A 26,490-nucleotide genomic window follows, 5' to 3' on the forward strand; every position below is an offset into this window, starting at 1 on the left:
ACTTGCACAATTAGTGGTTGACTAAATACTTATTTGCCCCACTGTACATACTCCCACCTCACAAACGTTCATTCCAAGGCTTGCATTTTTGCATGTTGCTAATTCACTGCCATTAACCAGTGTAAACGTCCTTTAGAATGCCATTATTGAACCTCAAAATGTCAACGTATGTAATATTAAAATAATTCAGCCATTTCAATCAATCATTTAACTTCTTGTAGGACAAGTCTTGAATTGTAACTACACATTGACTACCATGGACTAAAGTCCCACATCTTCGGTCCTCTGCTTTTTTTGTACGAAAATTTATAACATATAAGAGCTTTGAAAAGCAAGAGACAACCTGTCTTGGTCTCTGATTGGTCCACAAGCCATCAAGGCTTCCAAAGCACGAGGAAGCATCAAGTACAAAAGAGCAGACAAGCACAAACTGTGACACACAAAAACAGCACGCACTGTGACACACAAAAACATGACAGCTCAAACCATGGCTGCAACGCTACTGGGGGTAAGTTTACATTTGTCTTTATTATAGTATAATTAAGCGTCAAATGGAGATAAAATACAAGTCTGTGTTGTTTGATAGTGGACTTCTTATTCATTTAAGACATGCATATGCTTTAATGTATAACTTTTTTTAATATTAAAAATATCTGATGGGCATTAACTGATCACTTGTAAAGTTAAATGCGCCAATTATTTATTTTATGCATGCAGACACCTATAAATGAGTTGACAATGAAACTGTCCCACGCAGTTCTAAAGTATCAGCATGTCCTCACAGGAGGACCCCCGGCCGAGCAGCACCCCTCTGGCCATGTTGGCGGCAACTTGCAGCAGAATCGGCGAGGGAAATTCCACCTGCACCACCACTGACCTCACCGACGGACCCATGGGATTCCCAAAGGGCTTCCACCCGTGGAAAAGGAGCGTTCCGCCCTCATGTCTCACCTCACTCGGGGTCTCCTCTAGGAGTAACGGGGTGGGATTCTCTGATGCCTCCAGCGCTTTCTCAGTGACCAACCTCAACGAGTTTCCGTCTTACCAGAACTCCGGGCAGTCCGATACGAGTTTGTCGGAGCAGCGCTCCGTGTTTGTCACAAAGTTACCCGCCTCTATGGAAGCTATCGCCGGGATATTCCCGCGGCTGCGTCCGCACCCGTACGAGTCGTGGTTCAAACCCGTGGCGGATGTCGGGACTGTGCCTTCTTCCTCTTGGTGGGACGTGGGCGCCACTTGGGTGGATAGTTCCAGCCAAGCCGGGATGGCACCCACTCTTGCCGGGTACGGGTCTTCCGAGCACAGCCCCGGAGCCGTTCAGCAACTCCTCTCCGGTACGCAACACATGTTCGACGGCTACAGAACACCCTACACGGAGGTCAACCCCGCCGCTTCCCCCGCAAAGAGCCCGGTGGTCCCCCTGGCCGCATCCTCGCGGTCCTCCCGTCGCTACACTGGCAGAGCCACCTGCGACTGCCCCAACTGTCGGGAGGCGGAGAGCCTCGGTCACGCCGAGGCCAGCTCCAGGCGCCGGGCCGCCCACAATTGCCACATCCCGGGCTGCGGGAAAGTGTACAGCAAGACGTCCCACCTGAAGGCTCACCTACGCTGGCATACCGGGGAGAGACCGTTCGTGTGCAACTGGCTCTTCTGCGGGAAACGCTTCAATCGCTCGGATGAGCTCCAGAGGCACCTACGCACTCACACAGGGGAGAAGCGCTTCGAGTGTACCGTGTGCCGCAAGAGATTCATGCGCTCCGATCACCTGAGCAAACACGCCCGGACGCACGGAGAGGAGGAGGCCGGGAAAGGCAACAGTGACACTGACAACAGTGTCGGCGAAAGTCCTAGGCAGCCTTCGGAGATACACGTGACTGTCAAGGTGAAATAGACAGCAACTTAGAGAATTTTTTTTACGGACAAAAGGCACTTTATTATGAATGACACAACAAACACGCTTACCTCATGTTGTTTGTAAACTTGTTTAAAAAAATAAAAATGTCAGTTTTTCCCACTCATTTGGATGAAAATCCTCTGTGTATAGTTTATTCAGTGTCTGTTATAAAAGTCAGTTTGTGAACCTTTGCATAAGCGGATTTTCAGGGGGTGGTCAGGCCGTCCTGGTGGCCGAAAAGTGTCATTGCATATAATTGACTTCCCTATCCAGTATATGATTTTAAAATTAAAATTTTCTGGTAAAATATTGTCTATAAAAGTTGTAAAGCAATAAAACAACAAAAATGAAACAAATTAACATGAAAATGTTTTTATAATGGGTCAAACAGATCATGTGACTACCACCTTAGCAAATCAAGCAAATCAGTGCAGCGCAGTGACTCCGCCTAGGGGATACAATTTTTGACTGGTGTAACTACATTAGCACGACACCGGCGGGCGTACCATATCCAATGGATGACTATCTTGGTGAAAAGTATAGCCTAAGCAGCCTGATTTGGAATTCCCCTCATGAATGATGGGAAACAAAAAAAACTCTCATTTTCAACTTATTACTATTATAAATATTCATGTAAGTTAATTTTATTGCTGACACTGCGTTTCGGGGTCATCAACATGTTGAAAAAAAATCAAACTCCGCCTATGAACCTTGGGGTATTTCCTCACATTTTGTAGTTGAAACAAAAAAATGAGATATTTTTGTCAATGGTGTCAATAAAACAGGTCAAACGTACCTTTCTCGTTTCGCTGCTTATTTGGAGCAATCTTAACCAAAACTATACTTTAACCAGCCAACCCACGTTCGTCGAAATATTTTCTGCAAACTTGAACAAATCAAGAAGACTACATTTGAACTAAATTTTAGTGCACTTTTACACGACTGATTCCCAACTTGAACACTTATTTATCCCTTGTCACATTACTTGGTCGTGAGAGATCATCAGGGATGCTACAGCAAATCACCCAATTGACTTGCTGGGTTGTTCAGTTATCTCTAGAATTTAAAAACTATTGTTTTATGACAGCAACGTGACATGCAGAACAATTCAATACTCTTCCACTAGGTGGCATCCAAATAACACGCAAACTGTGCAGCCACTGTTTTCAGTGCAAAAACCTGATTTGAATCTCTTGAATGACGTCAGAAAAAACGTATATATTTGTCTCCACAACAGAAAATTACCATTTATTGTTCCTAGAAAAAGGAATGATTTAGTCAGATTAATAAATGCACACGTTAACTGTACTTCAGGTTAATTTTTCCTCATTATTTTGTTCATGTCTGGTGGCAAACGTCCAACAGCTCTTTTGTAACCGTGAATTCCATCTTAAACTTGAACAACATTCCAAACTGTCAAATCACACTTGTCTGAGTATTCTCTGCATACTTCAGTGAAGCAAAGACATTTTTTTTAGTTGAATTACTTTTAGACAGTGATAGCCAAAATCAAAAATTTCCCCAAGTTTCATGCTTTTCTTGAATTTTGTTTACATCCCCACCAAGTGTTCATGACAAACGTGTACAGTATTGACATTTTCAGTAACAAAAATCATAATTGGCCTCGCTCTTTGAAAACGCTCGCTCTTTTATTGAGATATTATAACAAGCTACGCAACAAATCACAGCGGATACCAAAACTCCACACAAGTGCTGTTGTTACTCCAAATGAGATGATTCACTTATTGCTGATTTTTAGGGCGAGGAGACAGAAACCGACATTACAACTCAAGTAGACTCATTGTAGAATATTACAACTAACATATCAAGTCATAAGAAAACACATGACAATAAATAGTACTGTTCTGGCTTCGCAAAAACAAATAAAGCAGCTATTGCTGTAAACATCGCCTCAAATTCAAAAGGACTAGTGCATGAGGAGAAAGTGGAAGACTAATCTCTCATTTTGGAGCTCGGTACCTTTAGAGTTTAGCTTGGACATGTACCGAGAAATCAAAAGTAGAACGTCATCAGTCCAGTTCAGTTGGCTACAGCAAGCTTCCTTCTCATTAGAGGTCACGTGTTCATGCTTCTTCCCAGAAATGTTACATTTTGATTGTTAGTCCAGTGGATTTGTTCCCGCAAACCTAATGCCCTAATATCCATTTTGCCTGGGAGGGCTGGCAGCGATCATTTGGTGCCAGTCTCTCCAAATCAAAATGGATTGGACGCCGATCGCCGTCAACGGCACTGAAACATAATCATGAATCGACAATTCATCGACGATAGCACTGCAAACTAATCAGTTCATGATGAATAAATTTGACGTCTATCACCGTCACTCAGTAGTATAATACAAAACAAGTGCAAGTCTAAACAAAAAAAAAAAGCCTGGAATGCAATGTCAGTTGATCAGTTGACACAAATGAAGAAACTTCTAAAAATGACAAACGAATCAATGAAAAACGACTTAACACTAAACAGAAATCATAAATTAACCCACAAGTCATATAGCACAGCATTGATGGTGAAATTGAAAAGGCGTACCTCAAATTGGCCAGAAGAGGGCAGTCTGAGACAATTTGGATAAAATATGAATAGAAATACACGTGCACATAAATTAGAGTGGTACTGACTTGGTAGATGACTTGAATCAGTGCAACTACTCCAGACCCAGAACCTCAATACTGTACTGGCCATCTCAGTCCCAAAGTCTTTAAAATATGTTTTTCAATTTCTTACAACAATCCGGATTTTCCCATCCACAGTAAAGAAAAATCGAGTCCAACTCATTGTCCTTTCCCTGTATCATTGCCAGGGTTCGCCAAGCGGCATCTTGACGTGAACGGTCATCTCCACTGAATGGTCGGGAGGGCGTTCTCTCCTGTAAGTTACTGTCTTCTCATTGCTTGTGGGAATGTAGGATAATTCCTGAAAATACAGACAAAAAAATGACATGAGTTCAATTAGCAAGATGAAAAGTTATCTTTGCAAACTCATTTTCTGGCTGTGGCAGAGTTTGACTTTTGGGGCTGGGGGGGCACAACATGTTGATGACCCCGAAACGTAGTGTCAGCAATAAAATTAACAAGAATATTTATAATCATAAATTGACAATGTGTGTTTTTTGTTTCCCATCATTCTTGAGGGGAATTTTAAATCAGGCTGCTTAGGCAATACTTTTCGCCAAGATTGTCATCCATTGAATACGGTACGCCCGCCGGTGTCGTGCCAATGTAGTTACCCCAGTCAAAAATTGTATCCCCTGGGCGGAGCCATTTGGAAGTAGATTTGTGTCTTTATTATTCAACCAAAAAATGTTGCTTCAATTAAAAAAAATGTGTTTGAATGCAAAAATAAATATGAAACTCATTGTGTTTGAATGTAAAAATAATTTTGAAATTCCCCACAAAAAATGCTTGTGAAAGCTATTTTTCTTATATTTATTTATTTATTTATTTATTTATTTTTTTTGTGAAGTCAAGTTTTTTTGATTGAAGCAACTTTTTTGATTGAAGTAATGTTGATGTGTTTTTGGGCCACATTTTGGCTAGGACATTTGTGTCTATATTATTCAATGAAAAACAGTTGCTTTACATTTTAAAAAAGAAAATCACTTCAATCAAAAAAAGAAACATTTCAATCATAGAAAAAGTTTTTGAATGCGTAAAAATATTTTAGATTGAAAAATTTGCATTTCAACACTTAATTTTTCATTAAAAAAGTTTTCTTTGGTTGAAGCAATCCTTTTTGTGTTTGGGCTATATTATGATTAGGACATTTGTGTCTAAGTCATTCAATCCCCCCCAAAAGTTGCTTCAATCAAAAAAAAAAAAGTTTTTTTTTTCGTTCAAAGAAAAAAAATCATTAAAAAAATTTTTTTTTTTAAATTATATGCAAAGCAAATGACCGTCTAAGGTGCTCGAAAAATAATTTTGAGCCATTATAAAAAAATATATGTATTTTTGTTCATTTCATTCATTTTTGTTGCAGTTTTCAACTTTTATATAGGAAAGTCAATTACATGCAATGACACTTTTCGGACACCAGGGGAGGCCTGTCCCCCCTGTCCCCCCATAAAATCCGCTTATGGTGGCAGGATGTAAACATTGACGTGAATGTTTCTGAATTGAGAATTTGTTCACAAATCATTTTGAATATAATACTGTATAAAGAAAATAGTTACATTTTTAAATTTAATCTCCAGAGTTAAAGTTTGAACTCTGACAGCATTGTTTTTAATTTATCATTACTTTTAATTGTAGGCGACAGACTTCCAATCCATTTTTCAAAATTAACTGAACATTTATCGCTGTCAATAGCAGTGAATGAGTTGCAAACTTTTGAGTGAATGTTTCTGAGGTAGGTGTTTATTCGTATATACAGAGTGGAATTTCAATGAAAAGAAAACCTAATTAGATTTTTGTATTAAGTACATTTTTCATCCCAGTCAAAATGGCATGGACATCTATTGCTGTCAATGGCAGACCAATAGTTACAACGCAAACCTTTAAGGGAATGTTCCTGAGGTGAGAGTTTATTCATACAACATTTAAATGATTGCTGCCACCCCATCGGTCAAAATGATTTGGGCGTCTTTTGCCGTCAGTGGCAGCCAATGACTAAATACGAATACACCACTTGAAATTAACAAAATTCCTAGAAATATTCCCTGATGAGATATATTTAGGAACCCTACTTGTAACCAGATCGAGAAGTGCAATAAGTCAAAGTAGCACTCTAAAATAGTTCCGTCACCCTCCCCCGACATTTTCTCCGCACTTCCATAAATCAAACACGCTTGCACATCCCAACACTGTGTTTACTAAAGTTGGGAGGCGAGCGGAAATGTAAAACACAGATGGAAGTCTGCTGGTTCGCTCACACAACTTCTGACAGCAAAATAATATTTGCCAAAATATCGCAGTGTTTACTGGTGAACTTACCTTCCTGGTGCAGTTGTATTCCCCATCTTTGATGGCGTCCCCTGGCGACCAGCCTCTTTTCTGCAAAAGCAGCCTGGACACTGCCACCACTACCAACCCGCACAGAACCGTCAGTGCACATACACTTAGGAAGGTCCCAACCGCTCGGCCTCTACTGGCACACTCTGCGAACACACACAGATATCGTAAATACCGTATTTTTGTCATAGTTTAGCTTATGATTTTAATGCAAGGTTATCAAATTAAATGTTTTTGCGGTCCATATCGTTGTTACAATGGGGCAAATAAGTATTTAGTCAACCACTAATTGTGCAAGTTTTCCCACTTGAAAATATTAGAGAGGCCTGTAATTGTCAACATGGGTAAACCTCAACCATGAGAGACAGAATGTTGGGAAAAAAACAGAATATCACATTGTTTGATTTTTAAATAATTTATTTGCAAATCATGGTGGAAAACAAGTATTTGGTCAATACCAAAAGTTCATCTCAGTACTTTGTTATGTAGCCTTTGTTGGCAATAATGGAGGCCAAACGTGTTCTGTAACTCTTCACAAGCTTTTCACACACTGTTGCTGGTATTTTGGCCCATTCTTCCATGCAGATCTCCTCTAGAGCAGTGATGTGTTGGGGCTGTCGTTGGGCAACACGGACTTTCTACTCCCTCCGTAGATTTTCTATGGGGTTGAGACCTGGAGACTGGCTAGGCCACTCCAGGACCTTGAAATGCTTCTTACGAAGCCACTCCATTGTTGCCCTGGCTGTGTGTTTGGGATCATTGTCATGCTGAAAGACCCAGGAGATTTCCACTCGAAATCTCTCGAGACATTGCCCCATTCATTCTTTCCTTTACACAGATCAGTCGTCCTGGTCCCTTTGCAGAAAAACAGCCCCAAAGCATGATGTTTCCACCCCCATGCTTCACAGTGGGTATGGTGCAATTCAGTATTCTTTCTCCTCCAAACACGAGAACCTGTGTTTCTACCAAAAAGTTCTATTTCGGTTTCATCTGACCATAACACATTCTCCCAGTCCTCTTCTGGATCATCCAAGTGCTCTCTAGCGAACCGCAGACGGGCCTGGACTTGTTCTGGCTTCAGCAGGGGGACACGTCTGGCAGTGCAGGATTTGAGTCCCTGGCGGCGCGTTGTCTTACTGATAGTAGCCTTTGTTACTGTGGTCCCAGCTCTCAGTAGGTCATTCACTAGGTCCCCCTGTGTGGTTCTGGGATTTTTGCTCCCCGTTCTTGTTATCAGTTTGACGCCACGGGGTGAGGAGGGAGTTGAAAGTCCATGTTGCCCAACGACAGCCCCAAAACATCACTGCTCTGATCTGCATGGAGGAATGGGCCAAAATACCAGCAACAGTGTGTGAAAAGCTTGTGAAGAGTTACAGAAAACGTTTAGCCTCCGTTATTGCCAACAAAGGCTACATAACAAAGTATTGAGATGAACTTTTGGTATAGACCAAATACTTGTTTTCCACACTGTCCTCACTGTATTATCAGATATTCCATCAAAAGACTGTATTTTCTGCACTATAACGCGCATCGGAATACAAGGTGCGCATTTAATGAAGGCCTATTGGCCACTTGAACACTCCACGGAAGTTTTGGCAAAATATTTTGTGGATTGATGAAACCAAAGTTGAATTGTTTGGGAGTAACACACAACCTCACGTGTGGAGGAAAAATGGAACAGCTCACCAACATTAACATCTTATCCCCACCGTGAAGCATGGTGGAGGGAGCATCATGATTTGGGGCTGTTTTGCTGCTTCAAGGCCTGGACAACTTGCAATCATTAATGGAAGAATTAATTCAAAGGTTTATCGGGATGTTTTGCAAGAAAACCTGAGGCCGACAGTTGAAGCTAAAAAGAGGATGGATGCTGCAACAAGACAATGATCCGAAACACAGAGGTAAATCAACTTCAGAATGGATTTAGAAGAACAAAATACACGTTCTGGAGTGGCCAAGTCAAAGTCCAGACCCCATTGAGATGCTGTGGCTTGACCTAAAGACAGCGATCCATACCAGACATCCCAGGAATTTGACTAAATGACAGCAGTTTTGTAGATAAGATTGGGCCAGGGTTAGTCCTGATCGATGTGCCAGCCTGATCTGCAGCTACAGGAAGCGTCTGGTTGAAGTTATTGCTGCCAAAGTGGGGCCCACAAAATATTAAATGTGATGGTTCACTTACTTATTTTTCCCCCTTTTGTCATTGTTTGCATACTGTCCTGATTAAGATATGAAAACCTATAAATGTTTGGGTAGTTTTAGTTAAAGCAGACAGTTTTTTTTCATCTGTGTGATTTTGACAAAGATCAGACTACATTTGATGGGGATTTTAAGCAGAAATGTGAGAAATTCCAAAAGGTTCATATCCTTTTTCATACCACTGTATAAGCCGCAGCTGTCCTCACTGTATTGTGGGATATTTACGCCAAAAGATACTAACCGGTAACACTTTGACAGCGGCATTATAAGACTGTAATAAGAGCATCATAATTATGACATGACACTGTCATGGTCATGGGTATTGATGAATGCTTATGACAGATGTCATTAAGTGTCATCTGTCAAATTTTGTCACTAACTCTATTCATGTCCAGCTCGGAAAGATTCGAGAACGAGGAAATATTGCTTTTATTGAGAAAAATTAAGATGATTCTGCATGCTTTCCTCAAGTATTAAGTTTCTGATGTGAAAATGGAGTAATTTATCCATCCATCCATTCATCATCTGGAAGTGAAGTTTATGCTTAAAAAAACTTCTTTTCCTACGTATTGTGCATTGTTTGGCTTGTGTGACATACTCAGCTGTGACTTATAGTCCGTAAAATACGGTAGTTGAATTTTTCAGTTTTAATAGAACACTTACGAGATAAGTAAGATGAATGTATCTGAATATGAAATAGGTAAATTTGTGTAGCCATGTGTAGATGACAGCCTCCCGGCTCAAAACAAAGAGCCCAAAGACGTTTCGGAACAAGGTCGCTATGGAAACCTGGCTCCCGCGACACCCGGGAGGAGTCGGCGTCAGCACAGTGTCCCGTCGGGTTGAGGGGATAAGGGCAGATGAAGGGGGAGGGAAATGCACAATGAGCAGTTTTGTTCCAAAACTCAAGCGGGGAGGAACTGTAACACTTGGATGTGCGACGTGGGTGAAAGTGTAAACCTGAACATGTGTATTTCAAATTGCGTGTGCGAAAGGTGCAAATGTAAAATACAGCTGCAGAACTGACAGCAGACTCGCTGACTCAAATGCGCAAGACTGCAGTGGTCATACCTGCTTGTGTGCTGATGTGAAGCTTATTCCGTCCAGATTGGGAGCTCATTTGAAACCAATAGCGGCAGTTGTCACTACCAATGTACATGCATTGAATGTGCTTTCCCCCTGCGTAGTTGAGAGATAAAAAAGATTTTGATGAATTATTTGAACTGATTATGAAATTAATCAATAATAATAATAAAATTAGAAATTAATTTCTAGGAATGTTCCGATGGCATATTTTTGCACCCGAGTCCGTCGAGTTTTTTTTTTAACAACCACTGTGCCGCTTTCATAAAGATTTTTTTCAACAAGAATAACGTAGAAAAATGCTTATCTTTATTAAATCCTTTATTGAGTTAGTCCACTCAAGTCCACTCATGCTTTGAGACTCACGCTACTGAGAACAGCCTATCACTTACACAATGAGTTGCCACAGCACACTACTGCTAGTGTTTAACAAGCTAAACGATGATTGACACATTTGGGCCTTTGATAGTAGAGCTACCAAGTTACAAACCAGTCAGTTATCGTTAACTTTAAGTACCAAACAAGCGGCTGCTCTGCTTAGCAGAACGGAGGGTCAGAGGCTGTGGCGCTGTACGATCATAAAGCAGAAAAACATAAATATATATTTTTAATTAAAAACCCGATCCTTTTCACTTGATTCTGATCTGCAAAATGGTGCAATTGGCCCAATTTCCGATCACGTGATCGAATAGGAACATCCCTAATTTTGATGGTCAATTAGTTGTTTTAGGGAAATTGTTGACCTAAAAGTTTTCAAAATCCCCCTTTTTGGGCCTCATAAGAGGAAATCTACTTATTTTTGTAACTTTTTTTTAATATTTAAAAAGTAACAGGAAAAACGGTAAATATTCTCCTATTTTATAATTCAGTTTATTTTAAAATATTTTTAAATAAATATATAAAAATCTAATTAAAAAAATAAAAGCATTACATGTTCTGTTATTGCTTCATTAAAAAAATACAGTAAAACAAAGGGAAATAAAACTAAATATTTTCATTTATATATATTTGTAATTTTTCATTAAATAATAATGGAAAAAACGGCACATTCTCTTATCCATTTAAGTCAATTATCATTTGTTTAAAAAATATTTGAAATTAAAATAAAAAACTAATCAAACAAAAAACATGAAATATTTCTTTGATTTTTAATATTTTGAAATAAATATATAAAAATCCAATGAAAAAAGGAAACCATTAAGAATCTAAATAAAAACAAAAGGGAATAGAGATGTCCCAATCGATCGGGTCCGATCACGTCGTTTTCAAAGTATCGGAATCGGCAAAAAAATATCGGACATGCCTTTTTTTTAATATATACTGTATATATATTTTTTAATTGTTTTCTAATTGTATTTAACGTTGCAGACAAAATGTCTTACACTCATCCAGAGTCTTTAGTTTCGGTTTAAAGATTGGTTCATAATAACAACAAACATCCTCCCCTGCCATTTATTGTCGCACTCACAAAGTGTGGCACCGAAAAAAACTTGGAACATGGAAGTGACGTCATGTAACTTTATTTTAAGCGGAGGGGGTTATGTTTATTGTTTACATATTTTATGGCGCAGTGCTGATAAGCTTTGTTTTAATCCAAAGCAGTGTCATGTTGGACAATAAAAAAAGATACTTGGAGCAATTGAATTGAGTTGAATTGAATTGAATCGGGAGCAAAAAAAAGCAATCGGATCGGGAAATATCGGGATCGGCAGATACTCGAACTAAAACATCGTGTTCGGATCGGGAGCAAAACAACATGATCGGAACAACCCTAAAAGGTAATAAAAGTATTCTCATTTATGTTCCCCCCCTCCCCCCCCCCCCATTAAATAATAATGGAAAAAAATGGCACATTCTCTTATCCATTTCTTAATTCAATAATCATTTGTTAAACAAAAAATTTGAAATTAAAATAAAAAACCTGAATAAAAAAACAAATATTTTATTTTTAATCTTTTTTTTATTAATATAGTATTTTAAATGAAAAAAAAAAAGATATTTTACATCATATTTATGGTCCAAACTTTAGCGCATAATTTTTGGTTCCATTCCCAGCTAACATGTAAAATCCAGACTAATATAACAGGAAATAAGATGTGATTTATGTATAAGCCAACAACTAGCCAACTAATCACAAAATTAAACGACTATTTAAATAATCATTTGTGGCACCCCTAACTTCAATAAGATTAACTAAAAGTGCCCTACCTGATTTCACATCACTGTTGTAAAAAACATCCGTATCACAAGTTCGGTTGCAGTGTCCCGCCTCTTGTTGTTTTAACCCGTGTGACATATGACAATCCACACACTTCCTGTAAAAACACATCTTTATAAACACGTCCCCATAATGATTTGTGGCAGTAAAACAAAAATGAAGTACCAGTTTGATACGCAGGAGCTTTGACAAGCAGGACATCGCTCACAGAAGTCTCCGGAGTATTTGTGATCGTGACACACGCACCGGCCGCACTCGCATACGCCTCGCCCGCTGCACAGCAAACCGTCAGGTGATTGACAGGTCGCTGTGGAGATGGGACAACTGCAGCTATCGCCTGTCCAGTTGTCATCACATACGCATTCACCTAAGACGCACACGCCATGTCCTGAATAAAATAGACCGAAGACCATTTTATGACTTAACTCATGCATCTAATCATTGGAGGTCTATCATTGTCAATGGCAGTTAATGTAGAATTCTGTCTTTAAAATGAATGGTAGCTATTAAAAAACTCACCCCCACACAGTAGTCCACCTTCATAAGAACAGGAGAAGTCATCGTTCTCGCAGTATTTCCCGTAGACGCTGCCAAGTCTACCACGCTCGCACACACACCTCCCACATTCGCACACTCCTCGACCGCTACAATCCACGTCCGAGCCTTCCGCTCGACAGTTCCAGTCTGATTCATTAACAAGTCCCTGAAGTGACCTTTGGTCATGACCGTTAGTGTCCATCGTCCCCTCGCATGGTGACCGCAGAGTCTCGCCGCAGCGTCCCGTTGATTCGCAACCGCACTGACATTTTGCGTGGATCCTCACAGTAGTAGATTCATTGTAGCCCACCGGGCGAACCATCACTCGGATGTCTTCATCCGATCCATTGTCGGGACAGGAACGTAGGCCGACGGTGATGTTGAAGTAGACCTGTGTTTGGTTAAAAAACAAACCAATTTGTCAGGGTTGCTTGTTGTGTTGTTTTTAGGCTTGTGGGAGACAAATGCATGACTAGTGGGATTAGTGAAAGTTGTAACCTCCCTAGATTTGCCCACAGAGTTGGAGGTTTACGGCGGGAAAAGAGGTTGAGCCAAAAATAGTGTCTTTGTTCCCCCACTTGATAAGGACATTTAGGAGCAGAAGGCTATTGAAATGCTAGCTTCTGTTAAGGCTCTAATGTGTGGGAAGTAGATATTATGCTCTACAATTAAACTCATTAAAAAAGATCTTTTACCTACGGTCCTAATACGCATGCACTTGAAACATTATCATTTACTGCCATTTAGCTCGACAGCAGGCAGAATGAGTCGGGATTCAAACCATCTCCGCTATCTGTGATTTCTTTCCATTTGGACTCTGAGTTAATAGCAATGATTGGAACACTTGGTTGTGCTGCCATTGGCGGCTATACTAGTCCTTCTAAAAAAATTATCATATTGTGATAAAGTTCATTATTTTCAGTAATGCACTGATAAACATTAGACTTTCATATATTTTAGATTCATTACGCACAACTAAAGTAGTTCAAGCCTTTTATTGTTTTAATATTGATGATTTTGGCAAAAAAGTCAAGAAAAACCAAAAATCCCTATCTCAAAAAATTTGCATATTGCATCTGACCAATACAAAAAAGTGTTTTTTAATACAAAAAAAAGTCAACCTTCAATTATATCAGTTATGCACTCAATACTTGGTCGGGAATCCTTTTGCAGAAACGACTGCTTCAATGCGGCGTGGCATGGAAGCAATCAGCCTGTGGCGCTGCTGAGGTGTTATGGAGGCCCAGGATGCTTTGATAGTGGCCTCACGCTCATCCACAGTTTTGGGTCTGGTGTCTCTCAACTTCCCCTTCACAATATCCCACAGATTCTCTATGGGGTTCAGGTCAGGAGAGTTGGCAGGCCAATTGAGCACAGTAAAGCCATGGTCAGTAAACCATTTACCAGTGGTTTTGGCACTGTGAGCAGGTGGCAAGTCGTGCTGAAAAATGAAATCTTCATCTCCATAAAGCTTTTCAGCAGATGTAAGCATGAAGTGGGCAAAATCTCCTGATAGCTAGCTGCATTGACCCAGCCCTTGATAAAACACAGCAGACCAACACCAGCAGCTGACATGGCACCCCAGACCATCACTGACTGTGGGTACATGACACTGGAATTCAGGCATTTTGGCATTTCCTTCTCCCCAGTCTTCCACCAAACTCTGGGACCTTGATTTCTGAATGACATGCAAAATTTGCTTTCATCTGAAAAAAGTACTTTGGACCAGTGAGCAACAGTCCAGTGCTGCTTCTCTGTAGCCCAGGTCAGGCGCTTCTGCTGCTGTTTCAGGTTTAAAAGTGGCTTCACTTGGGGAATGCGTCTTTTGTAGCCCATTTGCAGGTTTCTGCAGGTCCCCCAAGGTCTGGAATCGGCCCATCTTCGCAATCTTTCTCAGGGTGCGGTCACCTCTTCTGGTTGTGCAGCGTTTCCTGCCACACTTTTTCCTTCCCACTGAAGTGCCTTGATACAGCACTCTGGGAACAGCCTATTCGCTGAGAAATTTCTGTGTCTTAGCCTCTTGCATGAGGGTTTCAATGATGGCCTTTGGGACAGCAGTCAGGTCGCCAGCCTTTCCCACAATTGCGGTTTTGAGTAATGAACCAGGCTGGGAGTTTTTAAAAGCCTCAGGGGTTTTGAGTTAATTTATTGATTCAGATGATTAGGTTAGTAGCCTCTTTAGAGTACCTTTTCATGATATGCTATTTTTTTGAGATAGGGATTTTTGTTTTTCTTGCCTTTTTTTTTTTTTGGGGCCAAAATCATCAATATTAAAACAATAAAAGGCTTGAACTACTTTAGTTGTGTGTAATGAATCTAAAATATATGAAAGTCTAATGTTTATCGGTACATTACAGAAAATAATGAGCTTTATCACAATATGCTAATTTTTTTAGTAGGACTAGTAGATCTTACTTCTGGGTCACTTCCTGTTGAGATTGAGGTTATTCTTGGTCACGTTGGTCAAGCAACCTTATTCGCATTAGTTAATGACTTCAGTTATAGGTAATTTAGATCATCTTCCCATATGTCGTAAGGATAGAATTGACCCTACCATTATTAAGTGAATTATTTTCATTATGTTCAGACTTCCATTTACCCCTTTTCATTTACTGAATGTGCCACTCCATTTTCCCCTCGTCAAATGCACATTTGATTGGCTGATGAACACACACACAAACACAACCCTGACAGAAATACATGTCGACAACATGCCGCCCCATCCGCCCCCTCTGAAGAGAAGGGTATTAAAAGTTTTTTTGCCAGCAGCAGCCACTGTAAGTAATGTAAAAATACATCAATATTGTGGAGGTGGGGAACACCCCACTAATTTTGCGACTGAAAGTCCACCTGCATCAGAGTTAGCATAACATTAAACTGTGAAACTGTGTGAATTTGCTAACCTGCAAGACTTGAGTAGGAAGCTGCTTAGAAAGAAGGGTTCTCTTGTATGTGTTTTCCACTGTTAATGTAAATTAAACTGTGGGAAATGTAGTGAACCGAGGTTTACCCCTTTCTATTATTCCGGGTTACTTCTTGTTCATTTTGGGGAAACTACAGTCAAGGGAGTGACTGCCAGCCGCTCCCAGTTCAAACCAATTGTATTTCACATATTTGTCAATGGCAGCCATTGAGTTAATTAGTACGGTAAAGTATGCACATATTTTTTGCCTTTTTTTTCTTTCTTTTAATCGCTACGTTGATAAGAATCGGGTACTTTCCATAATTCATTTTATTCAGCCATGGATTAAAGGGGCGAACTACTGAGGCGTGATTCAGTGGGAGGAGAGGCGACTCATGAGGAGATTAGGGAGTGAAAATAAAGCAAGAGGACAAAATGGAACTGAAGTTTTCTTTTGCACATTACAGGGGTGTGCGCTAATATGCAACGCTACTATAGTTTTGGCAAAATTTTAACTGTCCAAATACTTATATGACTATATGACTAAAAAACATGGAATATTTTTTGCATTGTCCAATTTTTCAATGAGTTAAGATGCAAACTCTGAGAGTTTATTCATGAATCCTATGGAAATATGAAATGTAGTTAAAGCTTTAACTAGAGATGTCCCGATCATTTTCAAAGTATCGGAATCAGCAAAAAAATATCGGCCATGCCTTTTTTTAATATATATATATTTTTTTATTTAATTGTTTTCTAATTGTAATTTACGTTTCAGACACTCATCCAGAGTCTTTAGTTTAGGCTTAAGGTAGGGATTTCAGATTTATCCCAATAACGGCAGTAATTAATTTTTTAAAAAAAAGAATCACGTTAAAATATTTAACGCAATTAATGCATGCGCTGCACGACCCACTCACGCATTGTCGCACTCCATCTGTAATGGCGCCGTTTTGCCTATATAGAGAGCTAAAAGGCAGCGTTAAATGAGTAGAGTGAATTTTGGCAGCCTTTGGTGCCTTATTTTAATTGGCTAAAGCCTTACAATCCCTCTCCCTTCGATTAGACATATCATGGGAAGCAATGTGGGGAAGCAAGGTAGCAATTGATCTTTTTCTTAACACCTTATGTTATTTCCCAACGCAGAGAAGATATATCAATTGGTAGCACTACGCACAGTCATGGTTCCACTTCCCATCATGCATTTGGGCATGGCCTTCAGTCTTCAGTATCATTTACTGAAAGCTCAACAAATACACTAGATGGCAATATTTTGTCACAATATACAAAGTCACAAGTCTTTCTATCTGTGGATCCCTCTCACAGAAAGAATGTTAATAATGCAAATGCCATCTTGAGGATTTATTGTCATAATAAACAAATACAGTACTTATGTACTGTAAAATGTATATATTTGTCCGAGTTTTATTCATTTTTTTCTTAATGCATTGCCAAAATGTATATGATCGGGAAAAACTATCTGGAATGATTGGAATTGAATCGGGAGCAAAAAAAAGCAATCGGATCGGGAAATATCGGGATCGGCAGATACTCAAACTAAAACGATCGGGATCGGATCGGGAGCAAAAAAACATGATCGGAACAACCCTAGCTTTAACTATTTCTGACAGCACTTATCATTGCTTTATCTCAATGCAGCCAATGAGTTAATAAATCTTTTCATTTAATCCGCTCAACTTGGATTACTTTCCTAATCTTTAATGACATGAGAATACCAAAAACAACAGAAAAACAAGTACATCGGATATTTGCGGCTTTACCGTCTGGTTTGGCTGAACCCCCGAGCAGCTCCGTTCTTTCGCGGTGGTGCCTTCAGGACACACGGGTGACACAGACGTCCAGTACCTGCCGAACGCCTCGTCATCCACCGACACTGACAATGTCACATCTGTCAGCAAGCTCTATTAAAAGAAAAAAACATTCCATTTACAACATTGACAATTTTAGACAAAGTTGTCCGCAGAATGCCCTCATTTTTTTTACTCTGAACTCAAAAAGAGGCTTATGGGAAAAGAAGGTGGGACTGAAAATAGAATCTTTGTTTTTCCTACATAGTCGGGACACCTAAATTGCGGGAAGGAATGGGGGTGGGGGGTCTGATGCCGATTACAATAACTGCTTGTGTTCAAATTCAGCTGCCTGCGTGCACCCAGATCTGTGGATTCGGACGATTCTGGAAACAAACAATAGGAGCGCTGTACTGCATGTGAGATTACAGCCCAGACTGCAAGGGATAAACCGCTAGTCACACACAAACATGTAAACATACACATTTGCTACTTTTAATATTGACAATGTTGCATTTTCTTTTTTTAACATTTTTTTTTTTTGATCACAGAAATTGAATGCGTACCTTATACGAGTCCACTACGAGATCAATGAGGTTTGGAGACTGGAAGAACTCAATTTTCCCAAGGTAGGAGCCGGGTAGTAAGCGGACTAACTCCTACAGGTAGAAAATGAAAATGTTATAGTGCCAAGTCTAATTAAAGGTCATATTGACATATTTGTATGTTGTTACTTTTTCCATTACTGGTTTGTAGTGGCAGTTTGGAAAGTCTTATGTGAGTTGTTTTTATGATGCAAGGGACACATGAACAGTCTGTTGTATATGCTCGAAATGCCTTAATGACGCCATTGCCGAGCACCCCCCAGTCAGTGGTAAGCACTTTGCACTCATTAGCCTAGTTGAGGTGATTCAATTGTAGGTGTAGTTCAGGGCACTTTGACGCGTAGGTAATGGGTGCGCAGGTTTAACATGACTTCTTTATTTAGTTTTTTTAATTGGTTAACTCTTTGGCTGCCATAAAAAAGGCCAACTTGTTGGTAAAAACACCACTAAAAATGATCATTAGCTTGATCTATGTTGGGCCATGTGAGAGGTAAAACTAAAAAAACAAAAACAAAATAGCTGGAAAAAAATACACACGAGCCACTATTTTTAAAATCTTTTTTAAAGAAGTTTTTTCAATTTTTTAAACTTAATTTTAATTTTGATTATTTTATAATTGGTAATACTTTTAAAGGTATTTTAAATTTTACTGAGCATTATTTATATTTGTTTTAGCCTATGGCTTTGTTTAAATGTGTAATTATTATTCTTTTGTTCATTTATTATTTTTAAACATTTATTATAGAATAATTTTAAAAAATCATTTAATTAAATTTTTTTTTTTTCAAATGCCTATAGCAAAATATACGTGACCCACACTACTGTAATTTTCGGACTATAAGCCGCTACTTTTTCCCCCTCATTTTGAATCCTGCGGTTTATAGTCCAGTGTGGCTTATTTGTTGATTTACTTGGGTTAATATGTAACACTTTATTTGACAGCGGCGTCATAAGACTGCCATCTGACCGTCATAATCATGACAGTATCATGAGCATTGATGAATGCTAATGACAGATGTCATTAAGTGTCATCCAGCAAATTATGTCACTAACTCTATGTCCAGCTCGGATCTTTTACATCCATTCAAAAGGGAGAAAATTTGCCGGATAACACTAAATCACATATGTTATAAGCATTCATTAATGCTCATGGCAGTGTCATTTCATAATTATGATGGGCTTTTGACAGTTTTATGGCGCTACTGTCAAATAAAGTGTTACCAAATACCATAACTAGGAATTAATGAAACAACTGGAACAGTAACTGAAGAAATAATTAGCACAGAACATGAATTTTGATTGTTATTTACATATCTAGAGATGCAATGCATGCTAGGAGGGGTGTTGGACAACAACCGTGTTGACAGCAGGTGTCAGCAGAGGTTGACCGTCTCCCCCAAGGGAGCAGTGATAGCCAAATAAAGCTTTTTGAAGCAATGAAGTTGGTAGTTCATTAGGTCTTATGACTGTCTAATGATGCCGCTGTTAAAAAAAGTGTTGCCGGTTAATATCTTTTGGTGTAAATATTAAGGATGCAACAATACTCGGTTTGATATTGAACCGTTCGATACGCCCTCTTTGATTCAATACGCAAAAACATTCGATCCAAATGAAAAGCTCCCATAATGTATTTTCTGCATTTATTTTTGTCGTCTCTCTCGCTAAAATGAAAGTAACTTAAGGAGGGGTTTGCCAGCTTCAAAACTGTACAGATCCGTTTTTTGGCAACATTTTAGGTGAGCTGATACGCTATCCCCACTCGTACATTTTGAATAAAGATAGTCTTTCCGGATATGAACAACAAAGACCGCCATTACATCGTTGCCGACTTCGGTTTGACCTCGGTTTGATGACAGGTTAAGACCATGGGTCACAGAGCGCTAAGTCACGGTTGCATGATGAACAATAAGTGGCAAATTAGGAGTGCTGTACTTTAAACTCGTTCTGTATATGAAAATCGATTGTCAAATGCTGGTGTTGGGCAGTAATGAGCAGACGTGACCGCTGTGGCGTTCGTGAACTTTTTTTAATGCGTGACAACACTCGCGTGCACACACTAGATATCATCAAATAGCAACCTAGATGTGCTACGTTAGATCCCATGCCATTGGCTGCTTGAGCCCAGAGTGATCATGGGACGCGTAGTCCATATACTACATCGATGAATTAAAAACCGCCATGACTGAATAGAAGTTAAGCAGGCAAAATCAATCCATACCAGTGACTATAGATAATGCTACAAATATTGTTAATTCTGTACGTAAAACAGATGGACTCGGACCACAAATAGGATGTTTTTCTCATGTGGTAAACATACCTGCTAAGAGAGTAATAGCAATCAACAGTGTGCCCCGCCTCACTTTACAAACAGCGAAGATTGTTCTCAGCTCTTTTATACAAAATTTCTTCAGATCAGTAAGAAGTAAGCAAATAGATATTATGTACTATAATGCATGTTTATATGATGGCATTGTTATTTTTGCTTGTTAGCGAAATTAAAAAACAAAAAACACTTGTATTTTTTGTTTCAGAGCATTAAATGTATCGAATCGAATCGAAAAACGTGTCCCTTGTATCGAAAATTGAACCAAACCCTGATTTAACTGTATCGTAGCATCCCTATTAAATATTCCATAATACAGTGAGGATAGCCGCGGCTTGTAGACCTGTGCGGCTTATCTATGAACAAATGCCATTTTCGTGTCAAAGTTGGTAGGTGGCGGCTTATAGTCAGGTGCGCCTTATAGTCCGAAAATTACGGTAGTACATCATTTTAATGCCAAATAAGGGGCCGCAAAATATTGTTTCAGGGGCCGCAAGTTTGAGACTTCGCCTGTAAAACCTATGAAGTAAAAACACTCAAAAAATATCAGCTCATGTTAAACAAAATTTTGACTTCATTTTTTTGAAAATTATATATTTTTCTTAAATAATCCAAACTAAATCTTAAACTTTAGGAATGGATACCCTTTCTTTTCTGTGAATATCTAGCCCTACGACACTTGTCGGTAATATCGGTTGTACTTTTTTGAATAGTAGCTGGTGTAAAAAGTTAGCCATGACCTTCCAATATTTATTTTTATGTTCTGTGTATTACCTCGTACCACTTGTACTGCTGTTTCTCCACAGCAAAAATGGAGTAAATATGGTTTTCCAGCAGCTTGTCAGACAACTGCCCCAGACTTGGATGATCCTACAGTTGGAAATCAAGACAATATAACAGACTTAATTCCTAAATCCTATTTCTCCTTGGCGCACTCACCATCCTGGTGCTCCCAGTGTAGACATTGTTTTCCAGGTGGCACAAGCCGTCGTGAGGTACCACAATTCCCGCCAGTCGGCTGTCCAGGGCGAGGTGAGAAGGTTGGTCGGTCATCAGGAGCAACAGACGTTTTGCCTCGGGACGCCAACCCACGGCTCTCTGAAGATGAGACAGAGCTAAGTGGAAATAACATCCACATACTCTCCCTCTGGTCAGAAGGCTGTTGTTGTGTCGTCACTGGCATGTTGAATTGTTTGCAGAATCACACGGAAACTACTTGGGCAATTTCCACATAACTCGGTAGAGTTTTCGGGAATGAAGGAATTTGAAGTGGAGTCAGCTGAAGGTGAGGGTTATTTATTTGTTGCTGTACAAGGTTTTGAATAGGAATTTTTAGTTAGCTTTTACATAATTAAAAAAAAAAAAAAAAAACGTGGCCAATTCCGCGAAATTACTGCCTATATTTATCTGGGATTGGCTCCAGTATCTCTGCGACCCTCGTGAGGATAAGCAGCTTAGAAAATGAATGAATAAATTCCACTAAATTTGTATATATAATTGGACGTAGTGGGTTTAAAATTCACAGATTCATTCATAGATGACAAAAACTGAGATCAACATAAATACGAAAATTGATCAAAAAGATTAGATAGAAAAAGATAGATTTTTAAAATGGAATATAATTAAAAATATTGTATATTATTACACACATTGTGTTTCAAATCTACTCATTCATAAATGAGAAAAAAAATTTTGACCAAAATATATGCTGATTATTACAGTTGTCCGATATTGACTTTTTAGCCAATATACCAATATTGTCCAACTCCAAAAATCCAATACCAATATCAAACCAATACCGATATATGCGGTCTTGGACTTAACACATTATGACTAATTGTATTGCGATGCCCCACTGGATGCTTTAATAATGATATTGCTCCCATAACAAATCCCAAGCATCTTAGTTTGTAGACATCTAATGGTCAGTAAGCATGACTGCTGTGCTAAGCCGTGACCAGCCCTTGTACAAAGGCAGAAGGCTTCTACATTTACTTTGAAGGCAACATGCATATTGGCCCAAAACTGATAATGACAAACCAATGGTGATATTATCCGATATCAATTTAAAATGCTTTTATTACTCGATATTATCGGAAAAATCGGACAACTCTACTAATTATAACCGTAATTTTCGGACTATAAGGCGCACCTGACTATAAGCCGCCACCCACCAAATTTGACACGAAAACGGCATTTGTTCATTGATAAGCCGCACCGGACTATAAGCCGCAGCTGTCTTCACGGTATTATCGGATATTCACATCAAAAGATGACTGTATTTTCTGCACTTTAACGCACATCGGAATATACCCGCACCTTCAATGAAGGCCTCTTTGAAAACCGTTTTCATACAGTATATAGGGTGCACTGCATTATAAGGCGCAGTAGTAGTAGTAGTAGTAGTTGTTGTTGTTGGGGTTGCATCATTCATCCACTAGATGAAGCTGCATTATTGGGAATGTCATGTTTAAGTAATATTGATCCATATACAAGATGTATCAGATTATAAGGCGCACTATCGGCTTTTGAGAAAATTTAAGGCTTTTAGGTGCGCCGTGTAGTGCGGAAAATACAGTAAACTGTAAAAAGTTATCTGACAGTGGCGTCATAAGACTGTCATAAAATCATCATAATTTTGTCATGACAGTGTCATTAGCATTAACGAATGCCTATGAAAGATGTCATTTAGTGTCATCTGGCAAATTATCTCACTTTTGAACGGATGTAAAAGATAGGAGCTGGACATATATGGAGTCAGTGACAAAATTTGCCAGTTTACACTTAATGACATCTGTCATAAACATTCAGTAATGACATCTGTCATAAGCATTCAGTAATGCCCATGCTAATGTCATAATTATGACGGTCTTATGACGCCGCTGTCAAATAAAGTGTTACCTAATAAATCAACAAATGAGCCACACTGGACTATAAGCCGCAAGGTTCCAATTGAGAGAAAAAGTAGCGGCTTATAGTCCGAAAATTATGGGTATATATTATTATAAAAAAAAGATTGTCTTTAAAAAAAAAAAAAAAAATATATATATATATATATATATATATATATATATATATATATATATATATATATATATATATATATATATATATTACGGCTGTCAAACGATTAAAATTTTTAATCGAGTTAATTACAGCTTAAAAATTAATTAATCGTAATTAATCGCAATTCAAACGCTCTATAAAATATGCCATATTTTTCTGTAAATTATTGTTGGAATGGAAAGATAAGCCACAAGATGGATATATACATTCAACATTCGGTACATAAGGACTGTATTTGTTTATTATAACAATAAATCAACAAGAGGGCATTAACATTATTAACATTCTGTTAAAGCGATCCATGGATAGAAAGAGTTGTAGTTCTTAAAAGAAAAATGTTAGTAAAAGTTATAGAAATTTTATATTAAAACCCCTCTTAATGTTTTTGTTTTAATAAAATTTGTAAAATTTTCAATCAAAAAATAAACTAGAAGCCCGCCATTGTTGATGTCAATAATTACTTACACAATGCTCACGGGTGCTGAAGCCTATAAAATCAGTCGCACCCAAGCACCAGCAGAAGGCGGCAAAACTCCATAAAACACAACAAGTGAGCGTTTCACTGTACTGTCATTTAAATCTGTCTGAGCGGGGCATCTGCGTTAATTGCGTCAAATATTTTAAAGTGATTAATTAAAAAAAAAAAAAAAAAATTAACGCCCGTTAAAGCGATAATTTTGACAGCCCTAATATATATATATATATATATCCTAATTTGTTTATTGCTGTCAATGGTAGCAAATGAGATCAAAGAAAAGTCTATTGCCGTCAATGGAAGTTAATTCTGGTGAAATAGTGGCACTCTGCGTCAGATAGCACCACCGGAATCCCACATCATGACGCCCCACCACAGTGGCAGAAGCTCATACTATGACTACAGGGGGGCTGTGAGTAATGTCATGCAGGGGGGCCCTGAGTAACCAGACTGCAGGGAAACCCCACGACACTCATGGCTCCACAAATAGACTCTCCATTATGTCATGCCTATCTTATTAGCTTGCCGGCGTTCCTTAAATATACACACAGACCCCCTTTTCTCCCACAGTCTATGACACAGACATAAACAGGGGGGTTGTTACTAGTGGGAGAACTTTTTTTTTTTCTCCTGAGAGTCAAACGAACGCTGATTTTAATGTTTGAATTTGGAGTAAGTTACCACATGTGTTATGTTATGTACTTATATTTTCCACATCAGTCTTTATGTTGTGTTGCTGACAAGCGCGCAAGAAAAATGAATGAGCGAATGGACACCTACTTAAAAATATACTGTACATGTATGTTTTTTTTTCTGAATGCAAATCTTAACTCATTCACTGCCATTGCCTGCATTAGAGATCAGGTCTAAAATACCTTCTCTCAAAAAAATATTTTATACTAGCAGCTAGGCATATGGCCCAATACCTTTGTCATATATAAATACCCGTAATTTTCGGACTATAAGATGCTACTTTTTTTCCTTCATTTTGAATCCTGCGGCTTATAGTCCAATGAGGCTTTTTTGTTAATTTATTTGGGTTAATAGGTAACACTTTATTTGACAGCGGTGTCATAAGGCCGTCATAATTAGGACATGACACTATCATGGGCAATACGGAATGCTTATGACAAATATCATGAAGTGTCAATTGGTAAATTATGTCACTAACTCCATTTATGTCCAGCTCAGGTCTTTTACAGCCATTCAAAAGTGAGATAATTTGCTTGATAACCCTCAATGACATCTGTTATAAGTAGGGTTGGGCATCATTTGAAATTTTGCGATTCCGGTTCCGATTCCGACTCCACGTTTCGATTCCGGTTCTAAACGATTCTCGATTCAGATTCTTTCAAGAGGCAAGGTAAAAAAAAAAGCAGGGTCGAAAAAAAAATGGCATAGTTTATATTAAAGTCTTAACTTCTCGACGATTTTTAAAATTAAATGAACTTCTTACAGGGCTAATTTTAACTTGTATATAAATATCAGTCTTTGAACTCAAGCAATTTGAGCTCGTCAGTCAGGGCATCGAAACAAGGAATCAAAATTTTAAAATTCGAACAATTCCAGGAGCATCGGAGTGTTAGAACCGGTTCCCATTGATGCTCGATTCTTGATGCCCAACCCTAGTTATGAGCATTCATTAATGCTAATGACAGTTTTATGGCCCCACCATCAAATAAATTGTTACCAAATACCATAACTAGCAATTAATGAAACAACTGGAACAGTAACTGAAAAATTAATTCATACAAAACATGAATTTTGATAGTTATTTACATAGTATGCGACATACTGTAGCGCTGTAATGCATGCTAGGAGGCATGTTGGACAACAACAGTGTTGACAGCAGGTTGACTGTCTCCACCAAGGGAGCAGTGATTGCCAAATGAAGTTTCTTGAAGCAACGATGCTTTGCAGCCAATTGGTTCAAAGCTTCATGGTGGTTCATTTGGTCTTGTGACTCTCTTATGATGCCGCTGTCAAAGTGTTGCCGGTTAATATCTTTTTGTGTAAATATCCCATAATACAGTGAGGACAGCTGCGGCTTATAGTCCAGTGTGGCTTATCTATGAACAAATGTCGTTTTTGTGTTAAATTTGGTAGGTGGCGGCTTATAGTCAGGTGCGCCTTATAGTGCCAAAATTACGGTAGTGTTAATCTAATCTCTTTTTTTAATCTCTCCTAAAAATAGCTGGAAAAACCTAAAGTATTTTAAATAAAATCATTAAAATATTGTTATTGTATTAATTAGAGATGATTGAATTAATGTAATTATTCAGCTTTTTAAATCTCACTTTATATTGGGTATTTTCATTTAGTCATTGCATTCTGATTATTGTATTACAGATCATAATTCGTAATTGTTTTATTTTGTATGAATTAAAGATATTTGAATTTAATCTATTTACTT

At 38.6% G+C, this 26,490-nt stretch overlaps 2 protein-coding genes across 3 annotated transcripts in view; one reads left to right on the forward strand and one right to left on the reverse strand.

Annotated features, from left to right (window-relative positions):
- The first annotated feature begins 415 nt into the window (after window positions 1-415).
- sp8a (sp8 transcription factor a) lies at window positions 416-2,079 on the forward strand. Its single transcript, XM_057827736.1, has 2 exons — window positions 416-508; window positions 785-2,079. The coding sequence occupies exons 1-2, from the start codon at window positions 473-475 to the stop codon at window positions 1,889-1,891; spliced, it is 1,143 nt and encodes a 380-aa protein (XP_057683719.1). The 5' UTR covers window positions 416-472; the 3' UTR covers window positions 1,892-2,079.
- Window positions 2,080-3,115: 1,036 nt separating this feature from the next.
- The window catches only part of itgb8 (integrin, beta 8), a 34,639-nt gene continuing 11,264 nt past the window's right edge, over window positions 3,116-26,490 (reverse strand). For both annotated transcript variants that reach the window (XM_057827734.1, XM_057827735.1), the window contains 10 exons: window positions 21,476-21,634; window positions 21,311-21,406; window positions 18,175-18,267; window positions 17,582-17,722; window positions 12,881-13,289; window positions 12,527-12,749; window positions 12,352-12,458; window positions 10,132-10,239; window positions 6,841-7,004; window positions 3,116-4,825 (listed from right to left, as the gene is read on the reverse strand). In XM_057827734.1, the coding sequence (XP_057683717.1) occupies window positions 4,703-4,825; window positions 6,841-7,004; window positions 10,132-10,239; window positions 12,352-12,458; window positions 12,527-12,749; window positions 12,881-13,289; window positions 17,582-17,722; window positions 18,175-18,267; window positions 21,311-21,406; window positions 21,476-21,634 (1,623 nt within the window). In that variant the 3' untranslated portion in view covers window positions 3,116-4,702. The remainder of the gene's footprint in view (window positions 4,826-6,840; window positions 7,005-10,131; window positions 10,240-12,351; window positions 12,459-12,526; window positions 12,750-12,880; window positions 13,290-17,581; window positions 17,723-18,174; window positions 18,268-21,310; window positions 21,407-21,475; window positions 21,635-26,490) is intronic.

This window comes from Corythoichthys intestinalis, chromosome 22 (genome assembly GCF_030265065.1).
Source record: "Corythoichthys intestinalis isolate RoL2023-P3 chromosome 22, ASM3026506v1, whole genome shotgun sequence".
Taxonomy (NCBI): domain Eukaryota; kingdom Metazoa; phylum Chordata; class Actinopteri; order Syngnathiformes; family Syngnathidae; genus Corythoichthys; species Corythoichthys intestinalis.